Here is a 27,753-nt window from a genome sequence, read left to right as displayed (position 1 = left end):
CTTTACCATTAATATTTCCTAATAAATAATGTACAGGTAGATGTCAACCAAGTTAAGTTTAGGCTGTTATGTCCTCTAGTTCACTAAAGTTAAAAAAATAGCTTTGCCTTGTCTTAATTTGTTTTGCCTGATGTTTTCTACCACTTTTAAAAAGGTAGAAATCACAAAGATCTATTGGAATCACCTCTCTATACGTTTTTCTTCACTATCCTTATTCATATTAGTACTTTCTCTGGAGGAAAACTCTTGCAGGTTTTCTTTTTTATCCTTATTCAATTCAAACTCATTTGAACAAAAATGGCCATCACTTCTCAGCCTGAAAATCTGAGCTGATAAAAGGAAATTTAGTTTATTTTGAAGTGTGAAGCTGGACTATATTCTTGCTCAAATAAGATACACTTGTCTCTAATAAATAAAGTGTAACACCAAGACAAAACCATTTAGTTTCTTCAAATCTGTCAGAAATCCATACTGTTCCAAACACAGATTTCTTAAATTCTTATTTTGTAACCTTAATGATACATACTTGGATACAACTAGGGCTGGGTACCGAACTTCGGTACTTTTATGGTACCGACCGAAATGCTTCGGTTCTACAGAGTATCGAAACATGCCTCGTCTTTCGGTACCAAGTTTCGGTGATTGGCTGGAACACTTAAGGTGATTGCGTCATCCAGGAAAAATACACAGGTGGTCACGCCTACAGCCAGGGTTCATGTGTATCTTTTGTGAACTGGTTGCAGCGTCGCGGAACCCCTTTAAAATGCCCCCCAGGTCAAAAGTGCGGCTTCACTTTATTAAGACTGATGCTAATAGTGCACAATGCAATACATCGTGCACGGAAATAATTTAAGAGCAGAAAGTCGCTCTGTGTTTGACTGCAAGAAGAGCGGACCGCAGCCAGCGCGACCATCCTCCTCTCAGCAGCCCGTGGGCAGAGCAAAGCCAGAGCGGAGTGAATCATGCTGCTTTCAAACTGGACGCAGCAAGAGCAGCAAAATCTCGTCTGCTGCTTAATTTTTGCTGCTTGTACCAGCTTCTGACGCGCTGCTGAAGAAGCTTTGCTGCTCTGGCTGCGCGGTCGCAAAGTGGGTCAGACGCGCGTTGGGCGGAGCTACTCTATCCTTTATTTGCCTTGCAGCTATATTTGCTGTGATCAGTGGGAATAAAGTAGTTTTATTATGTTTTTAAGTGGGAAAATCCACCTGAAAACGTAATCAGTGCAGTCAGTTCATCCTGCCATCAATATTTCTGTCGGAGCCGCTCAGACCCCCCCCATACCAGCGGTGCGCTGTCAGTAGGATCCCATTCAACGGGCTTGTTTGTCAGACATGGTAATTTTTCTAAAGGAAAACTGCTAAGTAAAAAGGTCCTCACAATGTAACAGTGAATATTAGACACTGAATTATTTATTTTTTTATGTAAGAGGAAAAATGTAAATGGAAAAACAGAGCTTAAAATAAAACTCAAGATTTGTACTTTTTTATGTTGTGTAATTTTCTTTTTTTTCGAATTGATATTATAAAACCGGTATCGAAAAAAGTATCGTTCAGGAACCGGTATCGAAGTGAAGGTATCGGTATTGGTACCGGAACCGAAATTTTTTTAACAATACCCAGCCCTAGATACAACTGTTGGTTTTTACATAACAACCTAAAAGGAACATTTATTTTCTTGCTCAAATATAGTGCTGCATGCAATATTTTGAGTTTTGAGAGAGTTGAGAAAGACTTTTGTTTTAAAACCACATTGATATTTAAAACTGGCAAAAAGGACATCAACTCAGAAGTTAACTTTCAAAAACCCAAGATGATTTCATCCAGGAAGTAAAGGCACCGAAGTACTTAATTTTTTCCAACTGGTTTGTACACTTTGTACACTAGAGTTCAATTATCAATGCAAAAGAAAAAAAAACGTAAATAATCCTCTTCTAGGAGCTTTTATTTAGAAATATCTTTATTCTAAACTTCAATAGATACAATGAAATGACAAAGCATTGAATCAAAATGGCAACAGTGTAAGTTCTCATCTACCCATGGAACCCAGAGAAATGACAGCTGGTCGGAGAACTTTGCATTTCCTGTCAAACAGTTTTCTGGAATATAAGGCCACCACAGACTCCTTCCCTCTAAAAAGTTAGTTTTTTTTTCTCCTTCAGACAGTGTTACATCTTTTTCTGAAGAACTTACTGTGATGCATTTCCACTGAAATACAAATGTGATAGGCTAAATTACAAACAGCACTTGGTTAAACAGTCGGCCCCGGGGTTCAGGTTCTTCAGTCCTTCCAGGTAAAGACCCTTTACCTTTTTAGTCCAGGCTGAAGGTCTTTCTTCCATAGCAGAAAATGGCGGTCCTTTTCAGGATGAGACTGATGGAGTCTCTTATTAGTATGATCCTTCATCTCATCTTTTACATAAACTAAAAAACTGAGATCAAAGGTAAGTGCATGAGTCCTTTCCCCACTTGTTCTCCTTGGCCTGTCGATATCTGTCCTTTCAATCAGCCTTAAATTCATCACGAGTGGCGTCACAGGGCGATACAGGGACATTTCAGGGTGATGCTGATGGACGATGTGTTGGAGCATCCAACAGTAAAGCTACAGGCCTATAGACTGCAGGGTCTGTCTCTCAGCGTTGTTGAGGTGGCTGGAGAACATGCTGTAACATGCCTGCTGAGCGAATTGTATCAGAAAGTCTGACAGGTAAGCCTGAGGAGAGACAGGGGGCGGGTTTACAGATGAAACTTAAGAAATTTATAACCACAACATAAGGTACATAAATATTATTCTTTCGCTGATAAATTTACAGCATTTTCTTTCGGTTTTTACACAATTTTAAAGTGCAAATACATTTCTTTATCAATTACCAGAACAATTTTACAGGGGTGAAGATTAAACATTTAATCTAAAGAAACAAGAGAAGGAAGAAGAGATAAATAGACAAAAAGACACAAGAAATAAAAACTGAGCATGTACCTGCAGATCAATCTGATAAATGGGATCTTTCAAGGCATCTGGATCATCCTCCTCCTCATCCTCATAATAATCGTCCTCTGTTAAAATAAAAAAGTGGAAAAAAATTAAAATCCAGGTTCAAAGTAGAGGAGCCCATCTACTCAGCAGGTGTGCTTTACCATATTTGTTGGATGAAATCAGATCAGAGAGCAGCTGCCCTGCCAATCCTTCATCCTCCTCTTCGTCCTCTCCATCTTCCTCCTCCTGGTCGTCCCACATGCCACTGGAATCTGAAAAAAAAAAAAAAGAAGCACATAAAAGGGTCGGTGAAGATTTTATTGGGGGGGTTGCCAATAAAAGGTCTATACTGGGTGCTCAAACATGGAGCCATTTATCGTTCTCCTCACCTTGGCTCCAGTCTGCGGCGTTGGTCCTGCTGGCGTTAGCTTCCACCACCGTTGACAACTCGTTTATGATCAGTTTAAAGATCTTCACCAGTAAAGGAATGTTTGTCCAGCGCTCTGGTTCTAATAAAAATAATTTAAAACAATAAAAAAACAACCTTAGTTTTCCTCTCACTATGTTTAAAATATATGACCTTTAAAATAAGAAAATGATTTATTGATCGTCTACTTTCTGAATTATGTGGATTTACTTTTGGCAGCTTTGGAGCGAGTGCGAATGCCTTCATCGGGGCTGTAGATTTCCTCTCCCTTCACCATAATGTCCTGAAGCCGCTTGTCATCTGTGTTGATACCATGCTGCAGGAGCTTACACAGCGCCACAGTGCTGCACAGACAAACGCCATAGAAGGAGAACATTTGTGGGAGGCAAGATCAGATAACTAAAAGCACAGCATGAATCAATCCAAACCCTGCAGCAACTGAAAAGCAAGACTTCTGCAGGAAAAGAGGTGTCCTACCTAACTTTACCCTCGTACTGTCCATAGAAAAGGTGCTGTCGGCTCATCCACTCCATCATGACAAACTCCAAGGCAGGCTTCCCCGTCGGTCCTGGAAGGCTGCACAAAAACTCCAGCAGAGGCTCCAGCTGGGAGTGAACCAGGTGGGCAAATACCATGATGAGGGACTAAAGGTGGACCAGAAGGGAGACAAAACAGGAGATAAAGGGACTGGAGGAACAAACCATGGATGCCTGCCTATACAGGAGAGTCTCAGTGAATCAGAATGTCATCAAAACATTACAACCTTCATTACTTTGATAAGAAATTATTGCACACATGGTTTTTTCTATTTTAGATTTATCTGGATAACTAATGAAAACCCTTAGTTACCTTCTTAGGAAATTATATTATATAGGAGAGATTGAAAAGGAAAAAAGTGCACAAGGCCATGCAGCAGTTTGTGTAAACTTCAGGACATGAAGGGCATCTGCACACAGATGTATCTATAAAACAGGTACTACTAGCACTTTACTTGCATTTAGTTACTTGTGAACCAGACTATAGCAGATGCATCATAGTTGGACTAACAAGAAAAAGAACTAGATTCTTGCTGTGACCAAAAGAAGAACCCAAGTTGGTCTTCTGCACAAGCTGCCAAACAGCACCAACACCTGCTTTAATGACTATCATGCTAAACTCATCTGAACTAAACAGATAACCTATAAACAGCTTAAAAAAGATGAGAGATACCAGACAATACTATGAGAAGAAAAAGGAAGATAAATAGAAACAGGCCTCCTAAACACTTCAACGGCAGCACTGATGCATCAATTCATGCCAAATGAGCCCCCACCACATACTGAGTCTTTATACTGAACAAAACATGGAAATACTTGCAAGCAGGCTGAAATGCCCGTACCCAGTTTTCCCCCTTTATGATTTTCTAACATTTTGCAGGGCAACAGGACTTTTGGTCTTCATTTTCTTCAAGCCATTATCAAGTTTAACATAAAAATAACACTTAAAGTATATTGCTGAGGGCAAAATCAATCAATGTATGAGTTTCCATGTTTTTCTGTGATATTCTGGTTCACTGATGTTCCCCTCGTGTGGTCATCTCTCCTCCCTACCTGCATGACACTCAGAGCCTCAGCTTGTTGCATTTTGCTCAGAATGGCTCTGAGGATGTGGTCCAGTTGATCCCCCAGCTCGGTTCCAGCCCGAGAGATCAGAGTGGACACCAACCTCCCAACGAAGACCGCCGTGGACTCGGAGGTCCGGGGGTCCAGCAGTTGGTTGACCACCTGCATGACATACCACAGGCCGCTGTTACCCTGTTCGTCCCTCCACTGGGCGATCTGCTCGAGGGCCACAGAGACGTACGCACGCAGACACTCGCCTCCGTTCTGGAAAGGAGGAAAGCAATATGAAAAAAAACAAACCATCACTCTATGATATGCAGTGTTAAAATTAGACATGCATCAGTCAGAATTTGTGGAGCCGATCACCAACATCGGTATCTTTGCATCGCCAAGCACAGAATCAAACCATAAATTCTCAGCTGCTGTACACCGATATTATATTGACAGGTATAAAAATTAGAGCAGATAAGTCTCAGGAAATGACCACAGTTTTAGTGAAGGAGGCAGCAGAGACGAGCTTTTTTAAATTAAAATGGAAGATGGGGAAAAATAAAATTGTTGAAATTGAGGATGAGGTTGTAATTTTTTTAAGAGGTTTGTAGGTGGCTTTTAACGAAGCCGTTTTGATTTAGCCCTAGAAGGACTGTTTCACCATCATACCTCCAGCGTAGACACAGACCAGCCATCCCTTACCCTCCCCGCTCTGCCCACAGGCTCCTCTGCTGTCATTCTTCCACCTCCAGGAGTGATCCCAGCTAGCCTTAGCCTCTCGCTGCTAATTCTAGTATCAGCTGTCCGTGTTCCTGGCACACTTCTCTGATTTTCTGCCATACTCTGTCAAGCCTCAACAGTTAGCCTAGCTAGCCTTGGTCAGCTTTAGCCCCTCCCTGTCCTGGCACCATTTCCTGTGCGCACTTCTCTTTTGCTGTGCTCTGCTCTCCCACACTCGTAAATTCCACGTAAAAGCTGGAAACATTTCATGTTACCCGAGTTGCTGAGATTAGGTCAAATTTGACCTTTCAACAGAACTGGGAGCAGCGAAACTATGGCTGTATCCAAATCTCCTCCCGCACCCCTATATAGCTGTTATGCAGTTTTATATGAGTGTTCGGATGTCTAGCGGATGAAAAAGCAGTGGACTCAAAATTTACCACAGTGCACCTTGAAAAGTTGCACATCAGTAGAGGTCCCTAGATGAAAAGACATACCAGAATACTTTGCAAGAGCTTTCCACGCAAAGCATCATGGGATTTGTTTTCGGGGAGAGAGAAAAAAAAATGGCACAGGCACCATGTGGGGAATTGGAGTCACGTGACCGACAGGGAGCAAATAGTAGTGATCATCTGTCCAAATAGTCAACTAACCAAGTCCACTATATAGTCCCGCTCTATATAGGGTTTGAGGGGTAAGGGCAGACATTCTGCTACAGCTTATTTTGTATGATGAGTACATTGTTAAACGTCTCTACCACTGTATTTGTAGCCTACACAATGCTGTGGCGCACCTGTTTGATTTTATCCGATGCTAGCTAGCAAGCCATCAGGGATAGCAGATGGTAGGGTACTGTGCGAACCGCGTTCTAACATAGACAATGTTCTCATTTGATCCGTAGTGTATCCCAGGTAGCACATGATTTACTGGAACCAGAAGATGATCCTATAACTGTCTTGCCCAAGTAGCAGGTTAGGATAATCTGTCTGATCAACCATGTTCCGGTTCTCTAGTGCTACTTTCACGCTGGACGCGCTTTGGGCAGCAGAAGCAGCTTTTTTACACGCGAAGTCAATGGTTGACATGCATCAAGTCACATCAAAAGGTCCTGCAGCCGGTTTTAAGCAGCAGGAGCAGCCCATCTTGTCAAATCTGAGCAGCGCCTAATGAGCTTCTGAGCATCTGATGCGTAGGACGCGCTTCACACCGACAAAAAAAGGTAAGGGGAGACAGCACCAGAACCAGCTGAGCCTGTTCTTGTTCCTTGGGCGGTGGAACCAGAAGATTATCCTATAACTGTGTTGCCCAAGTAGCAGGGGCACAAGCGAACAAAAAGGATGTTTGTCTCCTCAATAAAAACAAAAAGACCAATGCTTAAAAACGGTGGTCTTCATGACCAGTAGGTGAAAATCGGCTGATTTCCCAGCACTGCTGATTGACCGGTGCAAGTCTAGTTAAAAAAAAATAAAAGCTTTTATTACCTGCATTACTGTGTTGTCATCAGTGCTTAAGGTGCACTGTGCTACAACAGGGAAGGCCTGACACACCAACAGCTCTGACAGAGGGGGCTTTGAGTTTCGGACCACTGTGGCCAGGATGTCTATAGATGTCTGCAGAGACACAAATAAATGAGAAACGTTAACACCAAGTTATGCTCATACAGGCATGGAATAAACAAACAGCAAAATAATATAAACTTTTGCCACTGAGTCGTATCAGAAAGAAGACCTGGAGAAGACCGACCTTTGATGGACCAAATGAGGAATCAGCACAGAAATAATAAAAAAACATTCATCAAATCTCTGTGGATAAGTAGTCTCTAAATAACTCATTGCACTTACTGCACAGAGCCCAGAGGGGATCTTATCAGGTGGAGCGTGCATGATGCTGATCAGCGTGGGAATGAGGCGCATCTGCATGGGACCCTGACAGCCTTCGATCTGGGCCAGCTCCTTAAAGATGTCCTGAGCCAGCGATGCCACCACTGGGTCTGAGGAGAAAGGACAAGGAAAGGTCTTTAAAAAAATAGCCACTCTAACATTTACATCATAAACTGAGTGACAGTTTCAGTGTCCAACACTTTAAGACGGAGATATAATGGGAGATTATTCTTAGGAGCTGCAGAAGTACCGTTGTTATATTTGAGGAAAATGGCGATTGTCAGTGGGCAGATCTTGTTTTCAGCGCTGGTGGTGAAAGACGGGTCCACGGTGCAGACGATGCAAAGAGTCTCCATGACAAGTGTAAGCACCTCTGAGCTAAACTGGGCTGCTAGCTGGACCAGTCCTTCCAATATGCTGGGGAGGAAAGGTTGGAGGATCTGCGTGCTCTCCGAAAGCTTCAACTGATCACAGTACCTGAAAAACAAAGAAATAACACAAAGACTTAACCTGGAGGAAAATGGGAGGAGCAGAGAGGTTGAATAAAGATCATTTTAGCTACATGCCGCCCCGATTAAAGTTTATAGCCATTATTTGACAAAACAGGGGCCATCTAACAATTAGAACATGGTAACATGACATTCCTACGTTAATAAGAAATATCACAGCAAACAAAGAGAAGCTCACCCCCAAATGGCCCTGACTGCCGAGATGCGGACAGATGGTGGCTGGCTGTCATGTAGGCCACTAACTGTGGCCTGGAGAAACTGCTGGATGAGCTCGGGAGACATGGCTGCAGTGAAGCGACTGGCGGCCCACAGCGCCCGGCCGAGGAGGAACGGGGACGCGGCTGGGAGCAGGAAAGCAAAGGATTAGTTATGAGAAATAGATAATTAGATGTACTTAAGAGGGACAAAATAAACTAATTGTTTTGCAGTAAAAAAAAAAAAAAAAACTAGGTTGAGTTCTAAATGATCTAAAATAGAAACATGTTTGGTTGGATGTAATGTCCAACAGTTAGAATGAGGGCTTCTGCAGTGTTTATAATATCTGCCGTCCACTGTGGGCTCACCGGTCAGATTAAGATCAGCGAGGATGACGCCTGCCAGAAACCCATGCATGTCAAACTGGATTCTACCATTCTTCACATTCTCTGTGATGATGGTCTTAACTGAACCCAGGGCCAACATGCAGGCCTCATGAATCTTCCACCTGGTTTGGAAAACAGAAAAAAATATATATATAATAATAACTTCCAAACATAAAAAGCTCCTTGTTCTGCCTTTCTGAAACGAGCCCAATGGTTTAACCCAAAGCATAAACCCAGAGCCGCTCCCCGTCCTCACCAGTGCTCGTTGCCACTGTTTTTAGCTTGTTCTGCCTCCTGGAGGTGTCTGGTTGCTGCTGCCGCCAGCGCTGCTGCACTCTCATTCTGAAACTCTGCAGCTACAGCCTGCAATAAGTTTACACAAACATGCTCTGGTCACTTAGACCTGCAGAACAGCCCTTTAACTCCAGGAGCTCTGGGTTCATCTAAAGCTCACCAGCAGCAGGTCCTGAGCGGAGATCCTGACAGAGTAGGAGAAAGTGTCGTCATCCTCGTCCTCTACGAACTGCTGAGGGTTTGCTGTCCACACTTTAACCTGAACACAGAGAGCTGCGATGAAGCAAGACCATTTCTCCCAGCATTGGGCCTTTATGGCTCCAGTTATGCATCACGTGGCTCAACGATACTCCCACCTGGTCCTCGGTGATCTGCATGTACAGGATGATGTAGTAGATGAGCTCAGGGAGAGCTTTCCTCACTGTGCTCTTAAACTTGTTGTTCTCCAGCAGCGTGTGGACAAACTCAAAGATGCTGAACACTAGATTTTCAAACCCCAAAACTTCACCTGGAAAAATCCGGTCAAAAAGTAAAATATTAAAAGTATATATTACATGAAATATGGGCGGGAAATAAAGGGACAGTAGTGCTCACCGTCTGAATCAACTGGGTCATCCACCTCCTCCGTGTAGTTGACCTCCGTCCTTACATAAGTGAATTAAAAACTAAGGAAGAATAGACTGTTTTTTTCCCAGATAGAACAGATTCAACAAATCAATAATTAAAAAGTGATTTGATATTAATAATGTGAAGTTGCAACCTCCATAAAAAAAGTTAAACTGCAGCACAACATGTTTATCAGCAAAACAACTAAAGGCTTTGAGTTGCCCTACAATGGACCGGCGACCTGTCCAGGGTGGACCCTGACCCTCACCCATAGACAGCTGGAAATAGGAGCCAGCACCCCTTGCGACACTGTTTGGGATAAGCTTAACGGAAAATGGATGGAATGGATGGACAACTAAAGGCATGATTATAGAGCTGTTGGTTTGAGGGATATAAAGCTGCACTTTCAGTCAGCGTGTTCCAGACGATGGGTAATATCTGCTGCATAGAGGACACCATCGGTTTTGGGAAGTTCTTCACTAAAGCCGTTACTGCCTGCAGAGGAATAATAAAAAAATAAATAAAAAAAAATCTTATTGTCTGAACTATAAACACCAAAAATGTTGAAATGTATTTCTTTGATCTTTTAAACAAATCTCAACCCAATGGACGTGAATTTTTTTACTTGTTGGTCTCTCTAAGCAACTAGATCAATCTCTAAGCTTCAGAAAGCTCACCTTCAGGACTTCCATCTTGAGGCCGCTGTCAGACGATGGTCCATCAGGCATTTGCAAAGCCTGCACAAACGCCTCTGTAAACTGCTGTACCACCGGGAAGATCAATGCTTTAGCTGCACCCTAAACACAATTATATGGTTGTTAGCGCGCAGAGCTAGCTGCAACATATGCAAATTATACATGTATAAGCACATATGGTATTATAAAAGGGAACTCCTTAAACACTTCCAGTTAAACATAAAATCTGCATAAAAAAACTAATTTGGAAAGGTTTTAGTTATTAAATGCTCAACAGACACACAAGGGACAACTAGATATATTTAGAAAATACATTTCTTAGAGGAAGGAAAACAGAGTCAAGAAAAGGTTGAATGGTTGGCATCACAAATGTTTTCCTGGTATAGTTAGACTATCGAGATGAAAAGCTGGATTATAAACCAGCTGCAGACAATGTTTTCATTGTGATCTAATCCAATCTTCCACCTGGAAAACAACTGTAAGGATTTCCAGGATTCAGCCAAAAACAAGGATAAAAAAATAAACATTTCCTGCCATTATTTTACAAATTTAATGTCAGAAAAATGCAACTGAGTTTCATAGTGCTCAGGTTAATGTTTAAAGACAGAACTACCAGTAGTTAAAATAAAGAGGTGGATTCATTAATAACATTAAGCACATTTCATCTGAAGCTCCCAAGAACACAAGACTGAAAACGGATGGAGTCCCTAAATGTTGTTCTTGTCCCTCCCTACCCAGCATGCATCAGAGCAGACTTGTCCGTTCTCCAGACCGACAGCTGTCCTAGCAGGCACCGCGGCAGCAGAAGGCTTCCAGGTTAGCACTCAGAGCTCAGAGTATTAAGTTAAAAGTTCCCTTTCAGTTGCTGCTGTTCTATAAAAGTAACTTTTAAGCTCATTGAGGCGAGAAAATATACTTTTAAGCATCACTATGTGGCCCATTTACTGATTTAATGCATAATTTAAAAAAAAAGTTTGTATGTTTTGAGGACCGTGGCAACCTGTGGAGCTCCGAGGCTAACCGCAACCGTAATGCTAGCCCATCTGCAGAAGCCCTCTCTCAGCATAGCTGTGTGTGAAGGACTGCTGGCTCTGATGGTGATTTTTTTGTTTTGTTTTATTTGGCAAAATTTTCATTTTATTTGTGTTTATCTGACTGTTTTAACTATTATTCCCCTATTAGATGAAAAAAGAATTTATTATTATCTATTAATTACAGGAGGTTAAATGCAGCTCCAGCGAGCAGAGTGTGTGGTGACGTCATGAGTACACAGCTTCTGTTCCAATTAACCATTATTTATGCTGCGTGCTCCAGTTCTCCCCAAATCATACTTTCCTGTGTTCTTCTCAAGAACATCCTTGGTGAGGACACGAGTCTGTACTCACGTTCTTGTGAATTGACAAATGGCCAATCACTTTATTTTCATTTTCTCGTCTTAACGCAGTTCTAAAGTAGATCCCAGCGGGAAGATGTCCCATTGATTACTGAAAATCAATTCTGCACAATTCACACGAATAAAGCGTCTCTCAGGGAAACTTAGTTGCATTAACTTTCGCCTTTTTAACGAATGGTCAAAGGGGGAAGTGATGCATGCGGTAAAGCAGTCTGCAACGTTGTAGTTGTTTTGTCTGGCAGGATTACTGCCGCCCTCCTCAAAGTTGCTTGGTGGCAGGAAACAATAAATACATCCATGGGCCATGACAGAGGTGTCATTCATATAGTTTTAGGTAATAGTCACAACATTTTTGAAAATATTTTATGAAGGCTGAACAGTTAGTGTTAGTATAAACAAAATAAGAATTATATTTAAGTGTCTAAGAGTGGTTCAGATAGAGATGGACAAGCTTATAATTTCTAATGTGAATGGGAAGGTTTCGGAGGAGCTGGAGAAGCCCATATGACTTCATGCAGGAACAATTTATGGAGAAAAAAAACAAACAAACGGGGTTAAATGTTTCCCACATCAATTGAAATACAACAAAGAAAAATACGAGCAGTAAAAGATGTGAAATTTTCTTCACCTTTTCAAGCTCCTCAATAGCACAGATGAGGTTAGCACATGTGGTGAAGATCTCCACTGCTCTGGAACGGGTTCGAATGCTGTAAACCTGCAATTATTCAGAAACATCAACAAATCATCCTCAGACTCTAAGAGCATCCTTGAGACTAGAGTTGGTATCCAATCCTGTAAAGTTCAATAGTTCTTTTTGCCCTCATGTCCCTTCGTCGTCGGACTAAACTCGTCCCCACTTCCTCACCGCCTCGGCCGTATCTAGACCCACAGTGTGTTGCTCAGACCACGCTTCAATACTGAGCATAATTTAAAAATGTCTGTGTGAAGCTTGCTGCAACAAACTGCTGTAAGAGTATAACCAGGAAGCGCGGTAGGAGGGCAAAATAGGTTTAGCGGCACCGCAGCACGGGAGGGAGAATTACGCCCAGGAGCAAATGGATAAAAATAGACCGGAGGAAAAAAAACATGAATCGATTATCTTGCGGACGTGTCGATGCATCGGATCGTCGGCTTTTGGATCGATGCATCGATACAAAACGATTATTATTTACACCCCTACCACTGTCTGAGCCTTTCAACACTTTAGGCTACTTGGGAAGCAGCAGTGATCCAGCAGTCCTGGACTCCTCCAACTAGGAGCATCTCTCAGGATTTGTTGAACTGAGGGAGGCTAGCGCTTATAGCTTTGTTTGGCTTCGCTTGGTAAATAAAACAGCGACTCACTCTGGACATCTAGGTGCTCCATGTTGAGGTGAAACCTACAACCAGCAGATTCAATGACATATGGAGCCTTATACCGAGCAAGTTTTCTCACCAGGTAAATTTCTGGTAAAATGTTGGGTTTTACATGCGACGTGAACGCACCAGAGGGAAGCAAAGTCAGCAGTATGGTTTTTGTTTGGTGGTGTGAAAGAGGTAAATAGATTAGTGCTGCAACTAACGACTATTTTTCAAATTGATGAATCTGTTGATTATTATTTCAATCAAATTAAATAATTTTTTATATTAAATGCAACATTTTTATATATATATTTTTTTTACAATTTTGATATAATTACTGCTCTAAGCAGGTTGCTCTGTCAGCTAAAGGCATATTTTACAATCTCTATACGCCAGTTAAAGACTAATCAATTACCAAGTTAGTTGACGATTATTTCAATAACCGATTAATATGATTCTTTCGGCCCTAAAATAAATGAATAGATATTAGGGATTTAGAAATTTTGACTACAGTTTCTTTTCCGAGTGCATTTAAGGCTGACATTTAGCATAGAGACAACATGGCTGAAACATGTGATGACAAGACAAACAGCACATCCAGCATTCAGAAAGGTTTTCAACTACGCCAAGTAAAGCAATTAAGCAGCAGAGCACAGGTTGCAGAGCAGAGCTTGCCATAGTTTTGTGTAAGTCAAAGGATTTTGACTTTTTGAGTGCGAGTTTAAACGCTGCACATTAGCCTCAGTGCGTGCTCAGAGCAGTGGCAAAAAAAATATTCACCATTCTGAATATGAGAGAAATGCGACAGAAAAGGTAACTGACACCGAACATGGCTACTAGGTCTGTGGTGGACGTGTTTGAAAAAGCAAGAACATTTCCCAGTGATCCTGCTAATGTGAAGCACTTAACAAAATAATGTAAGTGATAAATACGTTTTTTTTGCAGGGTTAGTAAATATTGTAGCCAAAGATGCTATGATTTTATCATTAGACATAAGTTATTTTGGTGTTTTGGTCTTCAGCCTTGGTTTCCTAATTTTTAGTTTTTGGCTTCGCCCAACAATTTTTATTTCAGTGCTTCATTAATAAATATCGTTTTTTGGCCCCTTCAGGAATATCAATCTAAAAATATTTAAATCTGTGCACATTTAACACGCAAAGCATTATGCAGCAGCCCTCTCTGACTGCGACACAAATGTTACTATATCAGTGTAACTGTGTGATTAGATGAGAAACATTGCAGCAGTACCTCAGCCATGGTGAAGATCTTATACATCTCAGGTAAGATGACAGGAGCCACCAGCGGCATCTGTGTGTCGGTCACTTCTCGAGTGAACTCTGCAAACGAGAGAGTTCAGAAAAACTCTAATTTAACAGGTTTTAAAGTCTGCAGAGATACAAATAAGCTTGATTAGCATACTGTGCAATAACAGTTAAATATTTAAATCCTCAAAACCAGACCAAACAAGGCTGCTACTGTGTAAAGCATGTTTATAGATTTTTCAGATACCTGTGAGGACCCTCATGGCTCCGTGAACTGCGTTCACATCTCCACTGACCAGCATCTCCATCAGCAGGGTGAAGAGCTGCGGCCACGCCTCGGGCCAGTCCCAGTGAGCGATGGCCGACACGGCGTAGGCAACGCTGGAGCGAACTTTGCTGATGGACTCCCGTAGGCCGCTGGGCAGCAGCTCCCTGATGGCGGCTTTAGCCTGATGGGTCACCATGAGATGAGAGCAGTTTAAAATGCCATGACTGTTAATTTGGGGGTTAAACTGAGATATGTCTATTCTGTATATGGAAATAAAAACAGTTATTTTAATCATAGCTAGAAATTTTTTAATAGAGTTCTTCAAAATAAGTTGTTTTTTTTTAAGATTATGAGGTTTCCTAATGTGGAGAAATCCTCAGTGGTGCTTTTCTTTCATTTTCTAAATTCCTTTCTACTTTTATGCTAGTATAGCAGCAAGATGGTGACGGCAACGGAGCAACGTTATAATGTTGCCTTTTCTGACGTTCTTAGTTTGATAGAGGGAAACTCTTACCGGGCATCTTTAGTGTCATTTCTTTAAAAAAACAAAAACGTATTTTCTAATTTCAGCTGGATATGTTTCATGGACTACAAACGGACTCCAAGTACGTCACTTGGAGTTTTTGCATCAAATCTGTGGTGATCCAATTGGTTCTAACCTGATCAAGTGGACCCTTTAAGGCCCGCCATTGAAATCCAGACGTTCTTGTTCTTTACCAAACTAACACTCTGTGTATACGTTGTATCAGTCTGGCTGGCTAGGCTAACAAATGCAAAGTGAAGGTGCAGCTTGTGATCATTTTTAATAATTTTGAAAGCATCTATAACATTTAAATAAAGTCTATAATGCAACAAATTTGAAGTTTTTTAAATTATTATTATGAACCCATCTTTTCAGATCGTGGCAAATGACCAATATGACGACATTCTAATATGGTTTGCCTTAGATTAGGGCAGGTGATGTGAAGCTTTACCTGATCTGTGGTTTCAGGAGGCCTGAACTTCTCTGAATGGGAGCACCAGTGAGTCTCCACATACTGCTTCAGGATGACAGACGCTAACTGCAAAGGCAGATGAAATATTTGTTATTAGAACAGCAAACAGAAACTAAGGTCTGGTTTTATAATCAATGCATAAGAAAAAAAACAAATACCTTTTGGGTTTAACTCACCTGACGGATAGCCAATGCTCCCTGGGGGTCAACTGTCAGCTCTGCCAGATGGACCCCAAACTCTGGAATAGAAAACAGGCATGATAGGGTTTTTTTTATTATCATAATCACCATATTATTACAATACCATGGCGCCATATTTTAATCTTATCCAGATAACTTTTGGTATATTTTGTGAGGGAAGAACGATTTTCAGTCTTTAAAGTCCAACAAACAACTACTGTTTAAAAGAAAAACACAACAACCGTCCATCTTTTGCCACTAGAGGCATTTATTTGAAAAGATGGAAAAGGTTAACAGCCACATGGAGGACTGAGGCCTCTGTGTTGGTCGGACGCTGAACCTCTGCGTCACAACCGCGCCCAAACATGCCCAATTTTAACCAGACTTCTTCAGGACAGATAGAGAAAAGTCACCGTTATCAATGAGCAGCACACAGCAACTTTGTTTATTCAGGATTCTGAATTTACTCTGGATTCCCTCATTTAATCAACAGTTCAATTACTCATTTTATCAATACCTGGTTAAACACTGAGGTTTTCGCCCAAAGCAAAGGGACCAATTTCAACCAAGCATGGGAAGACAACAGAAAGGAAGAGAAAAACACCAAGTTCAAGATCAGCAGCCTCCACCTCATCAGCGCCACCTCCAGCTGGCTTTTTTAGGAGTGACATCAGGCACAAGAAAACAATAGCGCCAACAATCCTGCAAAGCAGCTGCCTTAGAGAGAGACAGGTCAGCAGAAAGGGGCAGCATGCTGCAACACCCGCTCACAGCACGCTCAATTACCTTTTTACTGTGGGACAAAAGAAGGATGGGGAGCGCTGAGCTGCAGCCGCTCGCCATGGTAGCACCTCTACAGATGCTGAGGTGCAAAAAGTCTAAAATGTTCTTCTTATACTGCCTTTACATAAACTCATGCTGACCTTTTTCGAAAGACCACAACTCTGAAAGTAAACACAGACCTATTTATTCCTTTTGGTATCAGTCATTTCTCTAAATCCTTTAACTTCAAAGAAGGAAATTAAATTTTATTAAATTGAAACAGAAAAACTATTGCTATGCTGTACTTTCATTCTAAAACATCCAAAGAAATCTACAGGTCCTGTACCATAGATCCACTAACAGATTTAAACCATCTTAAAAACATATAATTACAAAAAATCCCCAAGCTCAGAAGCATTTGATCTGTCCATGTAGTTTCCTCCTGTTTCTCAGCTCTCCTAAGGAAGCTGGGAGGTTTAGAGGCGGGATCATTTGGACCCCCCCCCCTCTGGAAGCCCACTTCGCGGGAAAATCTGTCAATCGGATCTTAAAAGTTGATTTGGTCACTAAAGAGGAAAAGATTGCCAATTCAGGCCACTTTATGACCATAGAGTCCTCTTTTCATTTAATAATCACCCAAACTCTCCACAGGTTAAACAGAGCTAATGCTAAAACATGACATGCATGATAAATGATCAGATTTTAATATTTATAGCATATTTAAAACAGACGGGAGATTTTCCCATGTGATAACAGCAAAGTTTGCTTCTGGATTAGAGCTTCAGGGCTCCACTTCACTAAAGGGACATTTCACCTGTTTTAACAAACCTGAATGATATTTGACGAGCTATGCAAACTTCCACTCTACCTATAGATAATGCCAAGTAGATTTGTTATTAGTTAAACCTTAAATAAATTCCTAAAAACTGGATCTAAACCATATCAGATGGTAACATGCTAGAAACAACTATTTGACATCAATAACTTGTAATAATCCATAAGGTTATTTTAATATGAAAAAAAAAAGATAGATTTTTTTTTAATCTATATCAGGCTCATTCTAGAGAGTGGCCATATAATTATAAAAAATATTTTTGTATAAAGCAAACCATACATCAATTTTGAAGTCATAAAACAGTAAAATGACATTGCCTGCCTGAACATAGCCTAGTTTTATAAGACATATCATTAGAATAAGTACATTTTATCAGTCAAAAATCAAATGTACAGAGGAATTTATTTTACCTTAAAGATGTCCGGGTTTGAATTATGTAGTTTTCAACAAGTACACGCAGAACTGAGTGATTTTACATTAAATAATTTAACACAGTCTAGGGGTTGGGGACTTTTACTCAGTTAGTTAAATTGTGAACTTTACAAACTGATGGCCCTACAAATTTGACACCAACTTCGGGCTGGTTCACATGTGCCCCATCTAAGCTAGGGCTATTGGTTACCACTTATAAACAGCGCTAGCGGAAGGCCCTTCTGTCCTGTTAGGCAAAGAGCATCTGGAATACCAACAAACCTAACCTTGAACCACATTTATAAGCCACCGAACAAACCTATAGCTCACTAACTTCTGCTTGCATGGCCTTACATCAGCTAAACCTCAGCCCACTCTGGTTCTGCTGAGGCTCCTGCTAGCTTGGTTGGAATAAACCCTGATGTAGGTAGCAGTCAGCATTAATAAACGACTTTAAACATCGCTCCTGTGGTTCATAGCCCGACTACCCCTCACCTTCTGTCACCTCCAGCACTTTGATCTGCTCCTCAGCGGCGGCGCGCACTTCTTGTAACGGAGACAGGATGGCCGTTAGCGTCTCAACCAGAGCCTCCTTCAATCCCTGCTGGACGGGTCCGACAGCCGAGCCGGCCCGAACGTCACCCGCAGCACTCATGCCTACAGTGTCTGCGCTCTCAGCCCGTTATAGAAAGTTCAGTTACCGGGGTGGGAGCGGAGCCAGAGAGCCACGGCCACAGAGCGCGCCAATGCATGGAAAAATGGAGGCGGGGCGATGAATGATGATGACCTTTTTTTACGGGGAGGCTTCTGTGTTACAGCGCCCTCTTGTGGAGCGGCTGACTAGAACACTATTAAAATGTATGAGCTAAATGTATCGATTGAACGCTTGATAGAAATAGAAAAAAACGATACAATATGCATGAAAATTTTTTTTTTAGATATAAGCTAATAATTAATTTCCTTAACACAGGTCGCTTTTTTCATCACAATGTTTTTATCACTGCTGATTACCTGCACTTTAAAAATGAAATAGTCTAGAGAGCTGTAGTTAACATTTCTTTATGTTTAAACTTGTGTGTACAGAATGACTAAATAAAATATGTCTAAGTCTGTAATTTAAAATGTATTAAAAAGATTTTGTACTGTGAGCTAAAATCAGTATGTTGAAGTAGCTTTGTTTACCCTTTGTAACTTCACTCTTTTTGCAGTTGCTCCTGAAGAGAAGTCAGATGATCAGGATGGGAAGGAGCCCCAGAGCAGGATGACAAACTGTTACCATGTGATTTGTTCTCAGATAAGTACAGGGCTTTAACGTTTTTAGTTATGTTCTCATATTTTTACACTTTATATTTTTAAATAAACACATAATTTATAATCCAAATAGCTGTCGGATCAGCTCAAAGTGTAGAGAAGGTATTTTCCTGAAAGGTAGATCATGTCAGATTTACCTGCTGAGAATCCTGGTTGGTTGTCTGATTGACAGGAGGCTGTAATATTAAGCAGTTCCCACTTTCCGCCCTCTAGTTTACAGCCAGACATTTCCCTTTGTATACTGGCTGATTATAATCAAATCTGACCGAGTGGTATCTCTATTAAAATATATCTTTCCACTTAATAATGTTGGCTTACCAGCAAGATGAGCCCTGATATGTATTTCCGTTGTGGCTCAAACCCTTATATTGATTTAAACTGCTTCAGTTTTATATAACGCTAACAATAAACCCAGGACTGAATGGGTTGTGATACTCATTTTCCACACCCTGGATGTGGCAGTGCAAGGGGTTACTTAAGGATTAGTTTCACCTCAAACTCCTGCAGATCGAGCACAGCACGTCTTATGAGAAGGCTTTGACTTATTCTAGATCTTCAGTCCATGGGATCCAACCTTTTCCGGTGTCTTGATTATTTAGGCTTCATGCCATGGTTTGAATGCATTTAATGGCTATAAGCTAAGTATTTACACCAATGAACCCGATGTACCTTAATACAATTCTCCACCCAGTCTCCCTTTTGTGTTAAACACACTGAGGCAAAGCAATGACAAAATCTATAAGTGAAATAAATAAAATATCAGTTGCCATAAAAAACTAATGCATACAGCTGTTCAGGTGCTGAGAAGATTATACAGCAAACGTATGCTCAGGGCTCCTACCTATGCTGCTTTCTAGAGTTCTCAGTTCGTTACAAAAAATACAAAATGAAGTATATTATGAATTCACGGCAGATGTCTGTAAATATGGCCAGAATATGAGGATGAATCTGCAAAAACTACTAACAGAAGGGAAGGTTTTGAATGATGACTGACTGAAAGAAGGGAAAAGAAAAGGTAGCATATGGAGGGAAGGAACAAATGAGACCAAAAATAATTAAGGCAGAAAGGACAAGGAAGTTTGCAAGGACTACATAACTAAAAGAGGGAAGTATTCAAGAAAGGAAGGAAAGAAAGAAAAGAAAGAGGGGAGGGAGAACACCATGGTGGAGACACAGAGGTGTGACAGAAAGGAAGGATAAAACCTTTAGACCATTTGAAAATGTTGGAGTCAAATTCCAGGCTGCATACGACTGATTAGGGATTGAGTGCAAAATTTACCAGTTTCTGATCAAAATAGCCAAACCTAAAGGTTTTATATTACATCATGTGTTCTCATGTAGCCCAGCTACACCAAAAAAATAATACAACCACCTTTGGCATTTATTTAATCATATTTAGTTACTTTAACACAATAGTTTTTTGTCCTACCCTGCTAACATGAAAGAGTTGTGTTAAAGTAGCTAAATATGATTAAGTAAATGCCAAAAATGGCTGTATTATTTATTTCAGTGCACTTTCACATCTCAGATCTGAGCACCTCCAGCAATGTATTTGACTGACAGTTGGAGACAACTGTGTTATTGACAAATTAGAAACATTTTGTGTGAGGGGCAACAGGGTCTAGATCATTTCAATAGGATCTCTGCAAAATGAGTCGTGCAGAATGAGACAGATTAAAAGTTGAAAAATAAAACCTGAATGTTTGTTGAAGCAGTTCGGATTCAGACTTCCTGTTTGTATGTAGCTAAAGCCTCTGGAGCATAGCATCAGCTTCAGAAGAAAATTAAATACCATCTTAATTTGATTCAGCCTTACAAGTTTGATTATGTTGACGATCAAGCCACGCTACAACAAACAGCATCAACTGATGGCCTGTTCTTTGACTCTTCTATAAACATTCATGTAGTTTGTGTGTAAAGGGGTATTTATGATGTTGATTTATGTCATATTCAGATTTTCCCATCCTGGGTATTTATGATTGACATTTTTGCTGCTCTCTGGTTGAGTGTGTGTGTCAGAAATGCACCGATCCTTATTTTTTCAGTTCCAATGCAGCACTTGAATTTGGATATCTGCTGATCCTGATACTATTCCAGAGAAAATCTTTTTGCTTTAATATCATTAATGTTGATTCTTTTAAGAGACTGCCATAAACTCCTGCCTACAAACAAGTGCATGGATAAACACACTCATATATCCAGAAAGACAAGACGAGATTAGAAAAACACAAAGTCAGAAAGTCATAAAAAGGGTCAATTGTGTTAACAGGACAGATTCCATCCTGAAAATAATAGAAACAGACAGCACCCATCTCCCTCCTATGGATCGGCCCATTTTCTAGAAATCTCTTCAATATCAGGACCAATAGAGATAGTAATAAAATCGAATCGATGCAGTTCTAGTCTTAGTTGGACACACATCTGGAAATAACCAAAGAAGAACATGTTTTGGTATCAAGTTTAAATATTGCTCAGTAGTGAGACGTTATCGTGTAGAAATAAAAACCTGCATTTCTCTAAATGTTCTGACTTTAAATACAAAAATCAGTGTATATAGGGTGCTGCTTTTTTACTGAGATGCTAATTATAAAAAAATGGTTCATGGTTGAAATTGTAACTGAATATTATATGTGCAGTAGCCATAAAAAGGCGCTAAGGCGCTTGACATCTGTCCAAGTCTGGACATCTAAATTCAGCCGATTTCAAAGTAAAACTACCGATATATTAATCGACCGTTCAAGAGACAAATGGAACGAGATAGATCAGTATAAGATTGACAGAATGAATGAATAATGGGTGGATGAACAATGTGAGCAAAGGTTTAATTGATTGGTGCACAAGCAGCCGAATAAACGGAGGGAATGACAGATGGATGGGTATTTGGATAAATGAGAAGAGATATATGGATGAAAGAACAGATGATTATTTGCTGAATAGAGAAATTATTAGATTTAAGAAAAGGCTGATGGTTGGACTAAGAGAATCAGAAATCAATTAATAGATGGACCAATGGACAAATGCAAGGAAGGAGCCCTTAGATAAATATTTTCCCCCTTCCTGTTGTTCTCATATATTAACCCAAACTGATCCAGACTGAGCAGAAACAAAAACGCAGCATAACCTCCACAGAGCTTAGCTGCTGTAGAACGGAGAGTCTGTAAAGGTAAAATGGACCAATTGCTAGTATAGCTGTTTTTGATGCAAAGTTCAGTTAGTTTTAAGAAAAATAAATACATTTATCCCCAACGTGACATGTTCGTTCAACTCTAATGAGTTAGAGCTAAAAATACAATACCAGTTTTTTTTTTCTTAGATTAAATTGTGTTTGGCTTAAATATTGGCACTACACAGCATTAAGGTGGGTGTCTTTTTTTTTTTAAACTTTTTAAAATTCCTATTATATAAACCAGAGAGAAGTCAAGGCAAAAAAACAAAACAAAAAAAATCAACAAACAAAATGTGGAAAAAAAACAATGTAAATAACCAACAGACGAAAAGCCTCCTCCCCGACAGTACACTTTACCCCTTCGCTTCTCAGCTGGTGGCAACAGCAGCGGTGAGGGGAGGGAGAGGGGGGGTGAGCTGGTCCGGACGTAGCATATCTGACCCGTCCAGCTGTACAGCGCAGTGAAACATAACTTACATGTTTAGCTCATTTTTTTTCTTTTTTTTTCGCACGTACAGTCGTGATCAAGGCACAGGGATCTTCTACAAGTTATTTTCTTTTCTTCAATAAAGTTGTACAAAATAATACATTTTACAGTCTGTACAAGAATAATAGTCCAGCAGTAAATAAAAAGACAGGCGCACTTAAAGCCGGGTGAGGAGAGGAGAGGAGAGGAGAGGAGCCAGAGCATGTTTCTGTGTGGTGTGTGGGTGTTCACTCCCAGGTAGTAAATGTTGCAACCAGTCTCTGCAAATCTGGATCTTCATGCTTTCCTGTTGCTGTTTATCTCCGGTAAGTCAAACCTTTTCTTTATTTTTCACGTTAAATAGTCGTCAGATAGCAGCAGGGGTAAAATAGGGTCAGGGATGTAGAGTACGGTCTGTGTGTATGAGTGTGTGTGTGTGGTGCAGGGGTTACATGGTGCACAAAGGCAGATCTCACACACTGTGTACACAGACAAACAACATGGGGTAAAAACTAACAAAAACTTAAAACTCCAATTGTGTTATTACAGGAATATATAATATTTATATGTATTTATATATATTTATATATATATATATATACATATTTATATACACACATATATAAATATCTATATATATAGCTTGGATTTTTTATTTTATTTTTTTGCACTGCATTAAGTTCACTGGTAAGCATGATTCTTGTATGTTTTTTTTTTGTTTTTTTGTTTGCTTGTTTTCCGTCTGTGTTATCTTGATTGGTTTCTTGAAGAGCAGATCATGAGACTTCATCTCAGAGTCTTGCTCATGTCCCCAAGCAGCCATTAATCAATTAGTCCGTCCATTCCGGGGCACAGCGAGAGAAAAGGAAAAAAAAAACAAAAAAAAAAACAGCTGACAGTTGCTCCTCTGTTTCCACCATCCGGGTCCATCTCTTCTCTTCAGCACGCGGTGAATAAACTCCTGCATCTCAGAGTGTGTGAACAGATCCCCCCCTCCCTGCTAACTGTTGGTGCAGGACACTGGAGGGGGCAATGATTAGGCGGTTTTTCAACAGTCAGAATGTCACAATCTGTAGTGCATGTGTACCTGTGAGCAGGTGGTCGTATAAATGAGAGAAAACATCCAGACTGAGGGAGTGCAGTCCAAGCTGACCACTCATGATAAAGTCTTCTCAGTTTTTCCGAGGTTAAGGAGTTTGTATTACCAGAAGAATCAAGTGGAGGAGAGTTCAAACGGATTGGATGTTAGGTGAATTCTGTCAGAGTGAAGAGGCGACGGGCTAACTGGTTCGTGGTGAGGAGGGTGGTTGTTGGGTTAAGTACGGTGGACCTGATGAAGCCGCGCATCACAGGAGCTCGTACTGCCGCAGGTGCATCCTCTGTATGATGTCCCGACAGTCACTGAAGACGCGCCGGATGTTTTCCGTGTCGACGGCGCAGGTGAAATGCGGGTAGCAGTAATGTCGTCCGTCCCCGCTGGCTGTGCTGATCCTCTGAAGAAACAGGGACGAGACAACAGGTTAGCTATGCTCAGTTTACCACATAAACAGTTTATGCAGCTCTTTTTGTGGGAAAACAAAATATAACAATTTAAATCACTTAAGAAGAACATATAAATCTGTTTCTCTATAATTACCATTTTTGTTTTATTTTATATTATCTGAAAAAATAATTGTTGCTTACAGAATTGTGAGATATTAGCTTATTTTAATTAGTTTTATCCTATTTTTATAAGGTATAGCATATAAGTAGAAAGTATTGTAGTATGTATCTATATTTAAAATGGAAAATAGTTCACTAAAGTGGTATAAAAGCCTTAATGAAATGGAGTATGCGTTAAGTGGGAATCTGCAAAAAAACTCAATATACGCATGGCCTTCATATGAACAGTTGAAAAATAAAAACGTTCAAGATAAAGATCAAAGTTATTTTCACTCATCTCTTGATTCAATCTGTTTTTTAAATACAGTAAGTCAGGGGTAACCAATTAAAAATCAGCGGATAAATAAAATAATCAACCAGTAAAGGTCTGGAGACATTTTTAATCATAATACATTAGTTTAAACAGCATTTTAACACTGAAATAAAATGAGGTTTTTTATGCATCCATGTTATACATTGAACTTTTAAATAAATAAAAAAAAGAAAATTTTCTCATTTTAAAATCTTAATTGTTTTTGAAGTAGAGAACAACAATCGTTCAGTTTGGTGTATAGACAATTTCCTGATTCACATAATTCATAAAACACCTGAACTGACCGTTAGTTATTTTTTCTATTTTATGGCTTAATGAGAGCAGTGGGCTTTATGCTGCCCTGCAAGGCTTTAAACCTGGGTTTGAATGGAGACAAAGCCATTCTCAACCACATAATCAAGGTGCTCATTTTGAGCCTGGATCGATATTTATTGTTGATTCTGGTCATGGTGGAGAATCCTGCTTCACAGCAGTAGGTTGAGCCAAACATACTCAAAATGTGCAGGGTCATCTTTGCGCACGCCATTTCACTTTTTTTACACTAGGTCACCGCGCTTCTTCCAGCAGTCCACACTTTCTTTCTATGCTTTCTTTATCTCATTGCCCGGCTTGCCAAAGGTTAATTGCTGTGTCTAAAAGTGGCTCGCCGCAGTGATCCAGACTGACAGCAGCTCATTGGCTAATTTGTATCACGTGTAGCCTGGTCCCGGAAGCTCCGGAAGGCTTTACCATATTAACAGGAGAAGCAGCGCAATTGAAGTTAGACACTGTCGTCGGACAACATGCGGTAATTTATAAATGTTTTAAATCAGGTTCGGTCTGGATTATCCAGCAGGTCCACTAATCTGAGACCTCTGCAATAAGTAATTAAGAACTTTTAAATTTAATGGGGATAAAATGGGATTCTTTGTATACGGGAACCTTTTTTATATTAGAACAATAAACATACAATTTATTATACATGTTCTTTACCGTATTAGTAATTGGTCGTTGAAAATGAAAAAAATAATAATAATTTGAGGGAATAACAGCTTTTGTACCGACCAAAAACTCATCCCGTATGAAGTACTTTGCTCTGGTCACTCTGGGATCCTCCCCCAGTTCTGGTATTGCTGTAAAAGAAGGATATCTGGTCAACTTTTCACACAACGACAGCCCATACATTCAATTGATTAATAGCTTTGGTTGTTAAGATTTTATTAATCAATAAAATTAGACTTTTATCGTAAATTCTCTAATATTGGCCTGTATTCCATTAGTGGCCGGGTCTCTAATAATGGCCTGTCTCGCTGATGGCGGAGGTAAATAATGGCCGGTCTCTCATACAGGCCGGGGCTATAAACGTTTTTTCTGGGCATACCTCAACATTATACTTGTGGTAGTAACATACAAGTACCACAGCCCTGCGCTGCTGGACGACAGGCCCTGACTGCTGCCCGTCTGCGCAGCAAAACATGAGGAGGACGAAGAGGGTTAGGCGCGAGTGATGAGGAGAATACAGGGAGAGATGAAGAGGAGGAGGAAACTGAGGAGGAGGAAACTGAGGAGGAGGATTAAACAGAGTTGGAGGATTTTTTTTTTTTTTACTTCACACCAAGCGAGACAATTTGAGTGAGCGAGGAGGTGTCTAAACCTGTAAGTTGCTTTTTGTTATAAAACAGCCTAATTATCACCATGTATGGTTAAGTGTTTACATTGCACTAGTTGCACTACTGGTATGTTTGCTACGTTTTTTTCCACTGGAATTTAGCCTGAATTACAGGTAGGCTATTTGTTGTTAAATTTCTGTATACCGTTATGGTAACTGTTCTTGTTCAATAAATGAACCTAGTGTTTTATAGGTTCAAATAGACACAAAATCTCATTTTTTATTCATTCCACTGGTAGTCTGTTTTGCTCAAATAGCAATAGAGGCCTGTCTCTAATTCTGGCCTCCTTCCAATAAAGGCCTAGACCGTGATGCACTTGAGTGAAATAAAGGCTCGGGCCTATATTAGAGAATTTACGGTATATATTTATTTACATTTCCAGGTAGAATATCATTCGATCAGAGCTTAGCAAATGTTTTACTCATCCCCTGGAGAAATTCATCAATCTGAAGTCTTACATAAAATATCCGTTCAGCTTCACCTCAGTGGAACTTACCATCGTCAGGCGTAGTGTAGCGTGCAAACTCTGGGAAGTACTCCTCAATTTTAGACTTTCCTGCCAAAACTTTCTCAGCTAGAAGGTCCTGTTTGTTCAGGAAAAGGATAACAGAGATGGTCCGTAACCACCTGGGGAGTGAAGTTACAAATTCAGGCGTTAGATATTTTTATAGAAATAATGAACTAATATCTAATTGCTTTGACAAAATCTCTGGCTCGACTTGGAAAAGAGAATTGCATGTTTTTTGGCTTCCGACTCATAAAATAATATCATAAACATCTCAAAAAACCCAAAGTATTGGTCGGAATACAAAAATGACTAAAAATAAAAAATATTAACCGGAGAAACAGCACCAACAACCAACATATTCGACCCCACCGTTGGTAATCAATGGTGTAAAAAAAGCTAAAAAATAAACTGCTGGACCTGTTGTTCCAAATGTTTTTAAACAGGTTGAGAGCTTCCTGTAGTCTGTTGGTCTGATTGTCTTCTCTGATCACCATGTTGTAGCTGCTGCTCGCCACCACAAAGATAATGGCCGTCACATCTGTAACACACACATAAACATGGCATCCTCAGAATAGGGTTTTTTTTTTTCTTTCCCCAACTATGATTTCCAAGACAAATTTGTGGCAGAAACACAGATATAAGTACTTGCATACATTCAAACTGTAAAACACAATTTATTACAAATTGAAAATTATTAAATTTTTTTTATAATCCATTTTTCTTCTACTTAAAGTATTAAAAGTGTCATCAAACCGTTAAAACATTGGATCCATTTTCGCCGTTCATCCCTCTGACCGCCAACGTCGAACATACTGGGACACAAAGACAGTTAAAATTTTATTTAATGCTAAAAGTACAGGGAAAAAAATTTATTCTGACAACTTTTATAATGAAAATAAAACACAAGGAAATTGATTTTGACAACAACTTAAAATACACTTGAGTAATTTATTGT

General features: G+C 40.1%; 2 protein-coding genes across 2 annotated transcripts in view; both read right to left on the bottom strand.

The window, feature by feature from the left end:
• Window positions 1-1,938: 1,938 nt before the first annotated feature.
• Window positions 1,939-18,496, bottom strand: ipo9 (importin 9). The gene is made up of 24 exons (XM_038301208.1): window positions 18,219-18,496; window positions 15,713-15,774; window positions 15,516-15,602; window positions 14,521-14,722; window positions 14,260-14,348; window positions 12,299-12,385; window positions 10,260-10,379; window positions 9,977-10,077; window positions 9,571-9,629; window positions 9,333-9,484; window positions 9,137-9,235; window positions 8,939-9,045; window positions 8,665-8,804; window positions 8,280-8,442; window positions 7,843-8,069; window positions 7,554-7,702; window positions 7,194-7,322; window positions 4,990-5,265; window positions 3,878-4,044; window positions 3,611-3,744; window positions 3,363-3,482; window positions 3,135-3,245; window positions 2,977-3,053; window positions 1,939-2,709 (listed from the first exon to the last, which is right to left on the bottom strand). Exons 1-24 carry the CDS (start codon window positions 18,376-18,378, stop codon window positions 2,599-2,601), a joined length of 3,129 nt encoding a protein of 1,042 aa, XP_038157136.1. The 5' UTR covers window positions 18,379-18,496; the 3' UTR covers window positions 1,939-2,598.
• Window positions 18,497-21,839: 3,343 nt separating this feature from the next.
• Window positions 21,840-27,753, bottom strand: part of LOC119793801 (guanine nucleotide-binding protein G(s) subunit alpha-like) — a 38,354-nt gene continuing 32,440 nt past the window's right edge. Inside the window, exons 8-12 of the mRNA XM_038301102.1 lie at window positions 27,552-27,610; window positions 27,216-27,336; window positions 26,787-26,917; window positions 25,686-25,753; window positions 21,840-24,159 (exon numbers count right to left, since the gene is read on the bottom strand). Coding sequence (XP_038157030.1) covers window positions 24,013-24,159; window positions 25,686-25,753; window positions 26,787-26,917; window positions 27,216-27,336; window positions 27,552-27,610 — 526 coding nt within the window. The 3' untranslated portion in view covers window positions 21,840-24,012. The remainder of the gene's footprint in view (window positions 24,160-25,685; window positions 25,754-26,786; window positions 26,918-27,215; window positions 27,337-27,551; window positions 27,611-27,753) is intronic.

This window comes from Cyprinodon tularosa, unplaced genomic scaffold (assembly GCF_016077235.1).
Source record: "Cyprinodon tularosa strain WSP-4 unplaced genomic scaffold, ASM1607723v1 ctg10, whole genome shotgun sequence".
Taxonomy (NCBI): Eukaryota; Metazoa; Chordata; class Actinopteri; order Cyprinodontiformes; family Cyprinodontidae; genus Cyprinodon; species Cyprinodon tularosa.
This window is presented reverse-complemented; position numbering and strand designations above follow the sequence as displayed.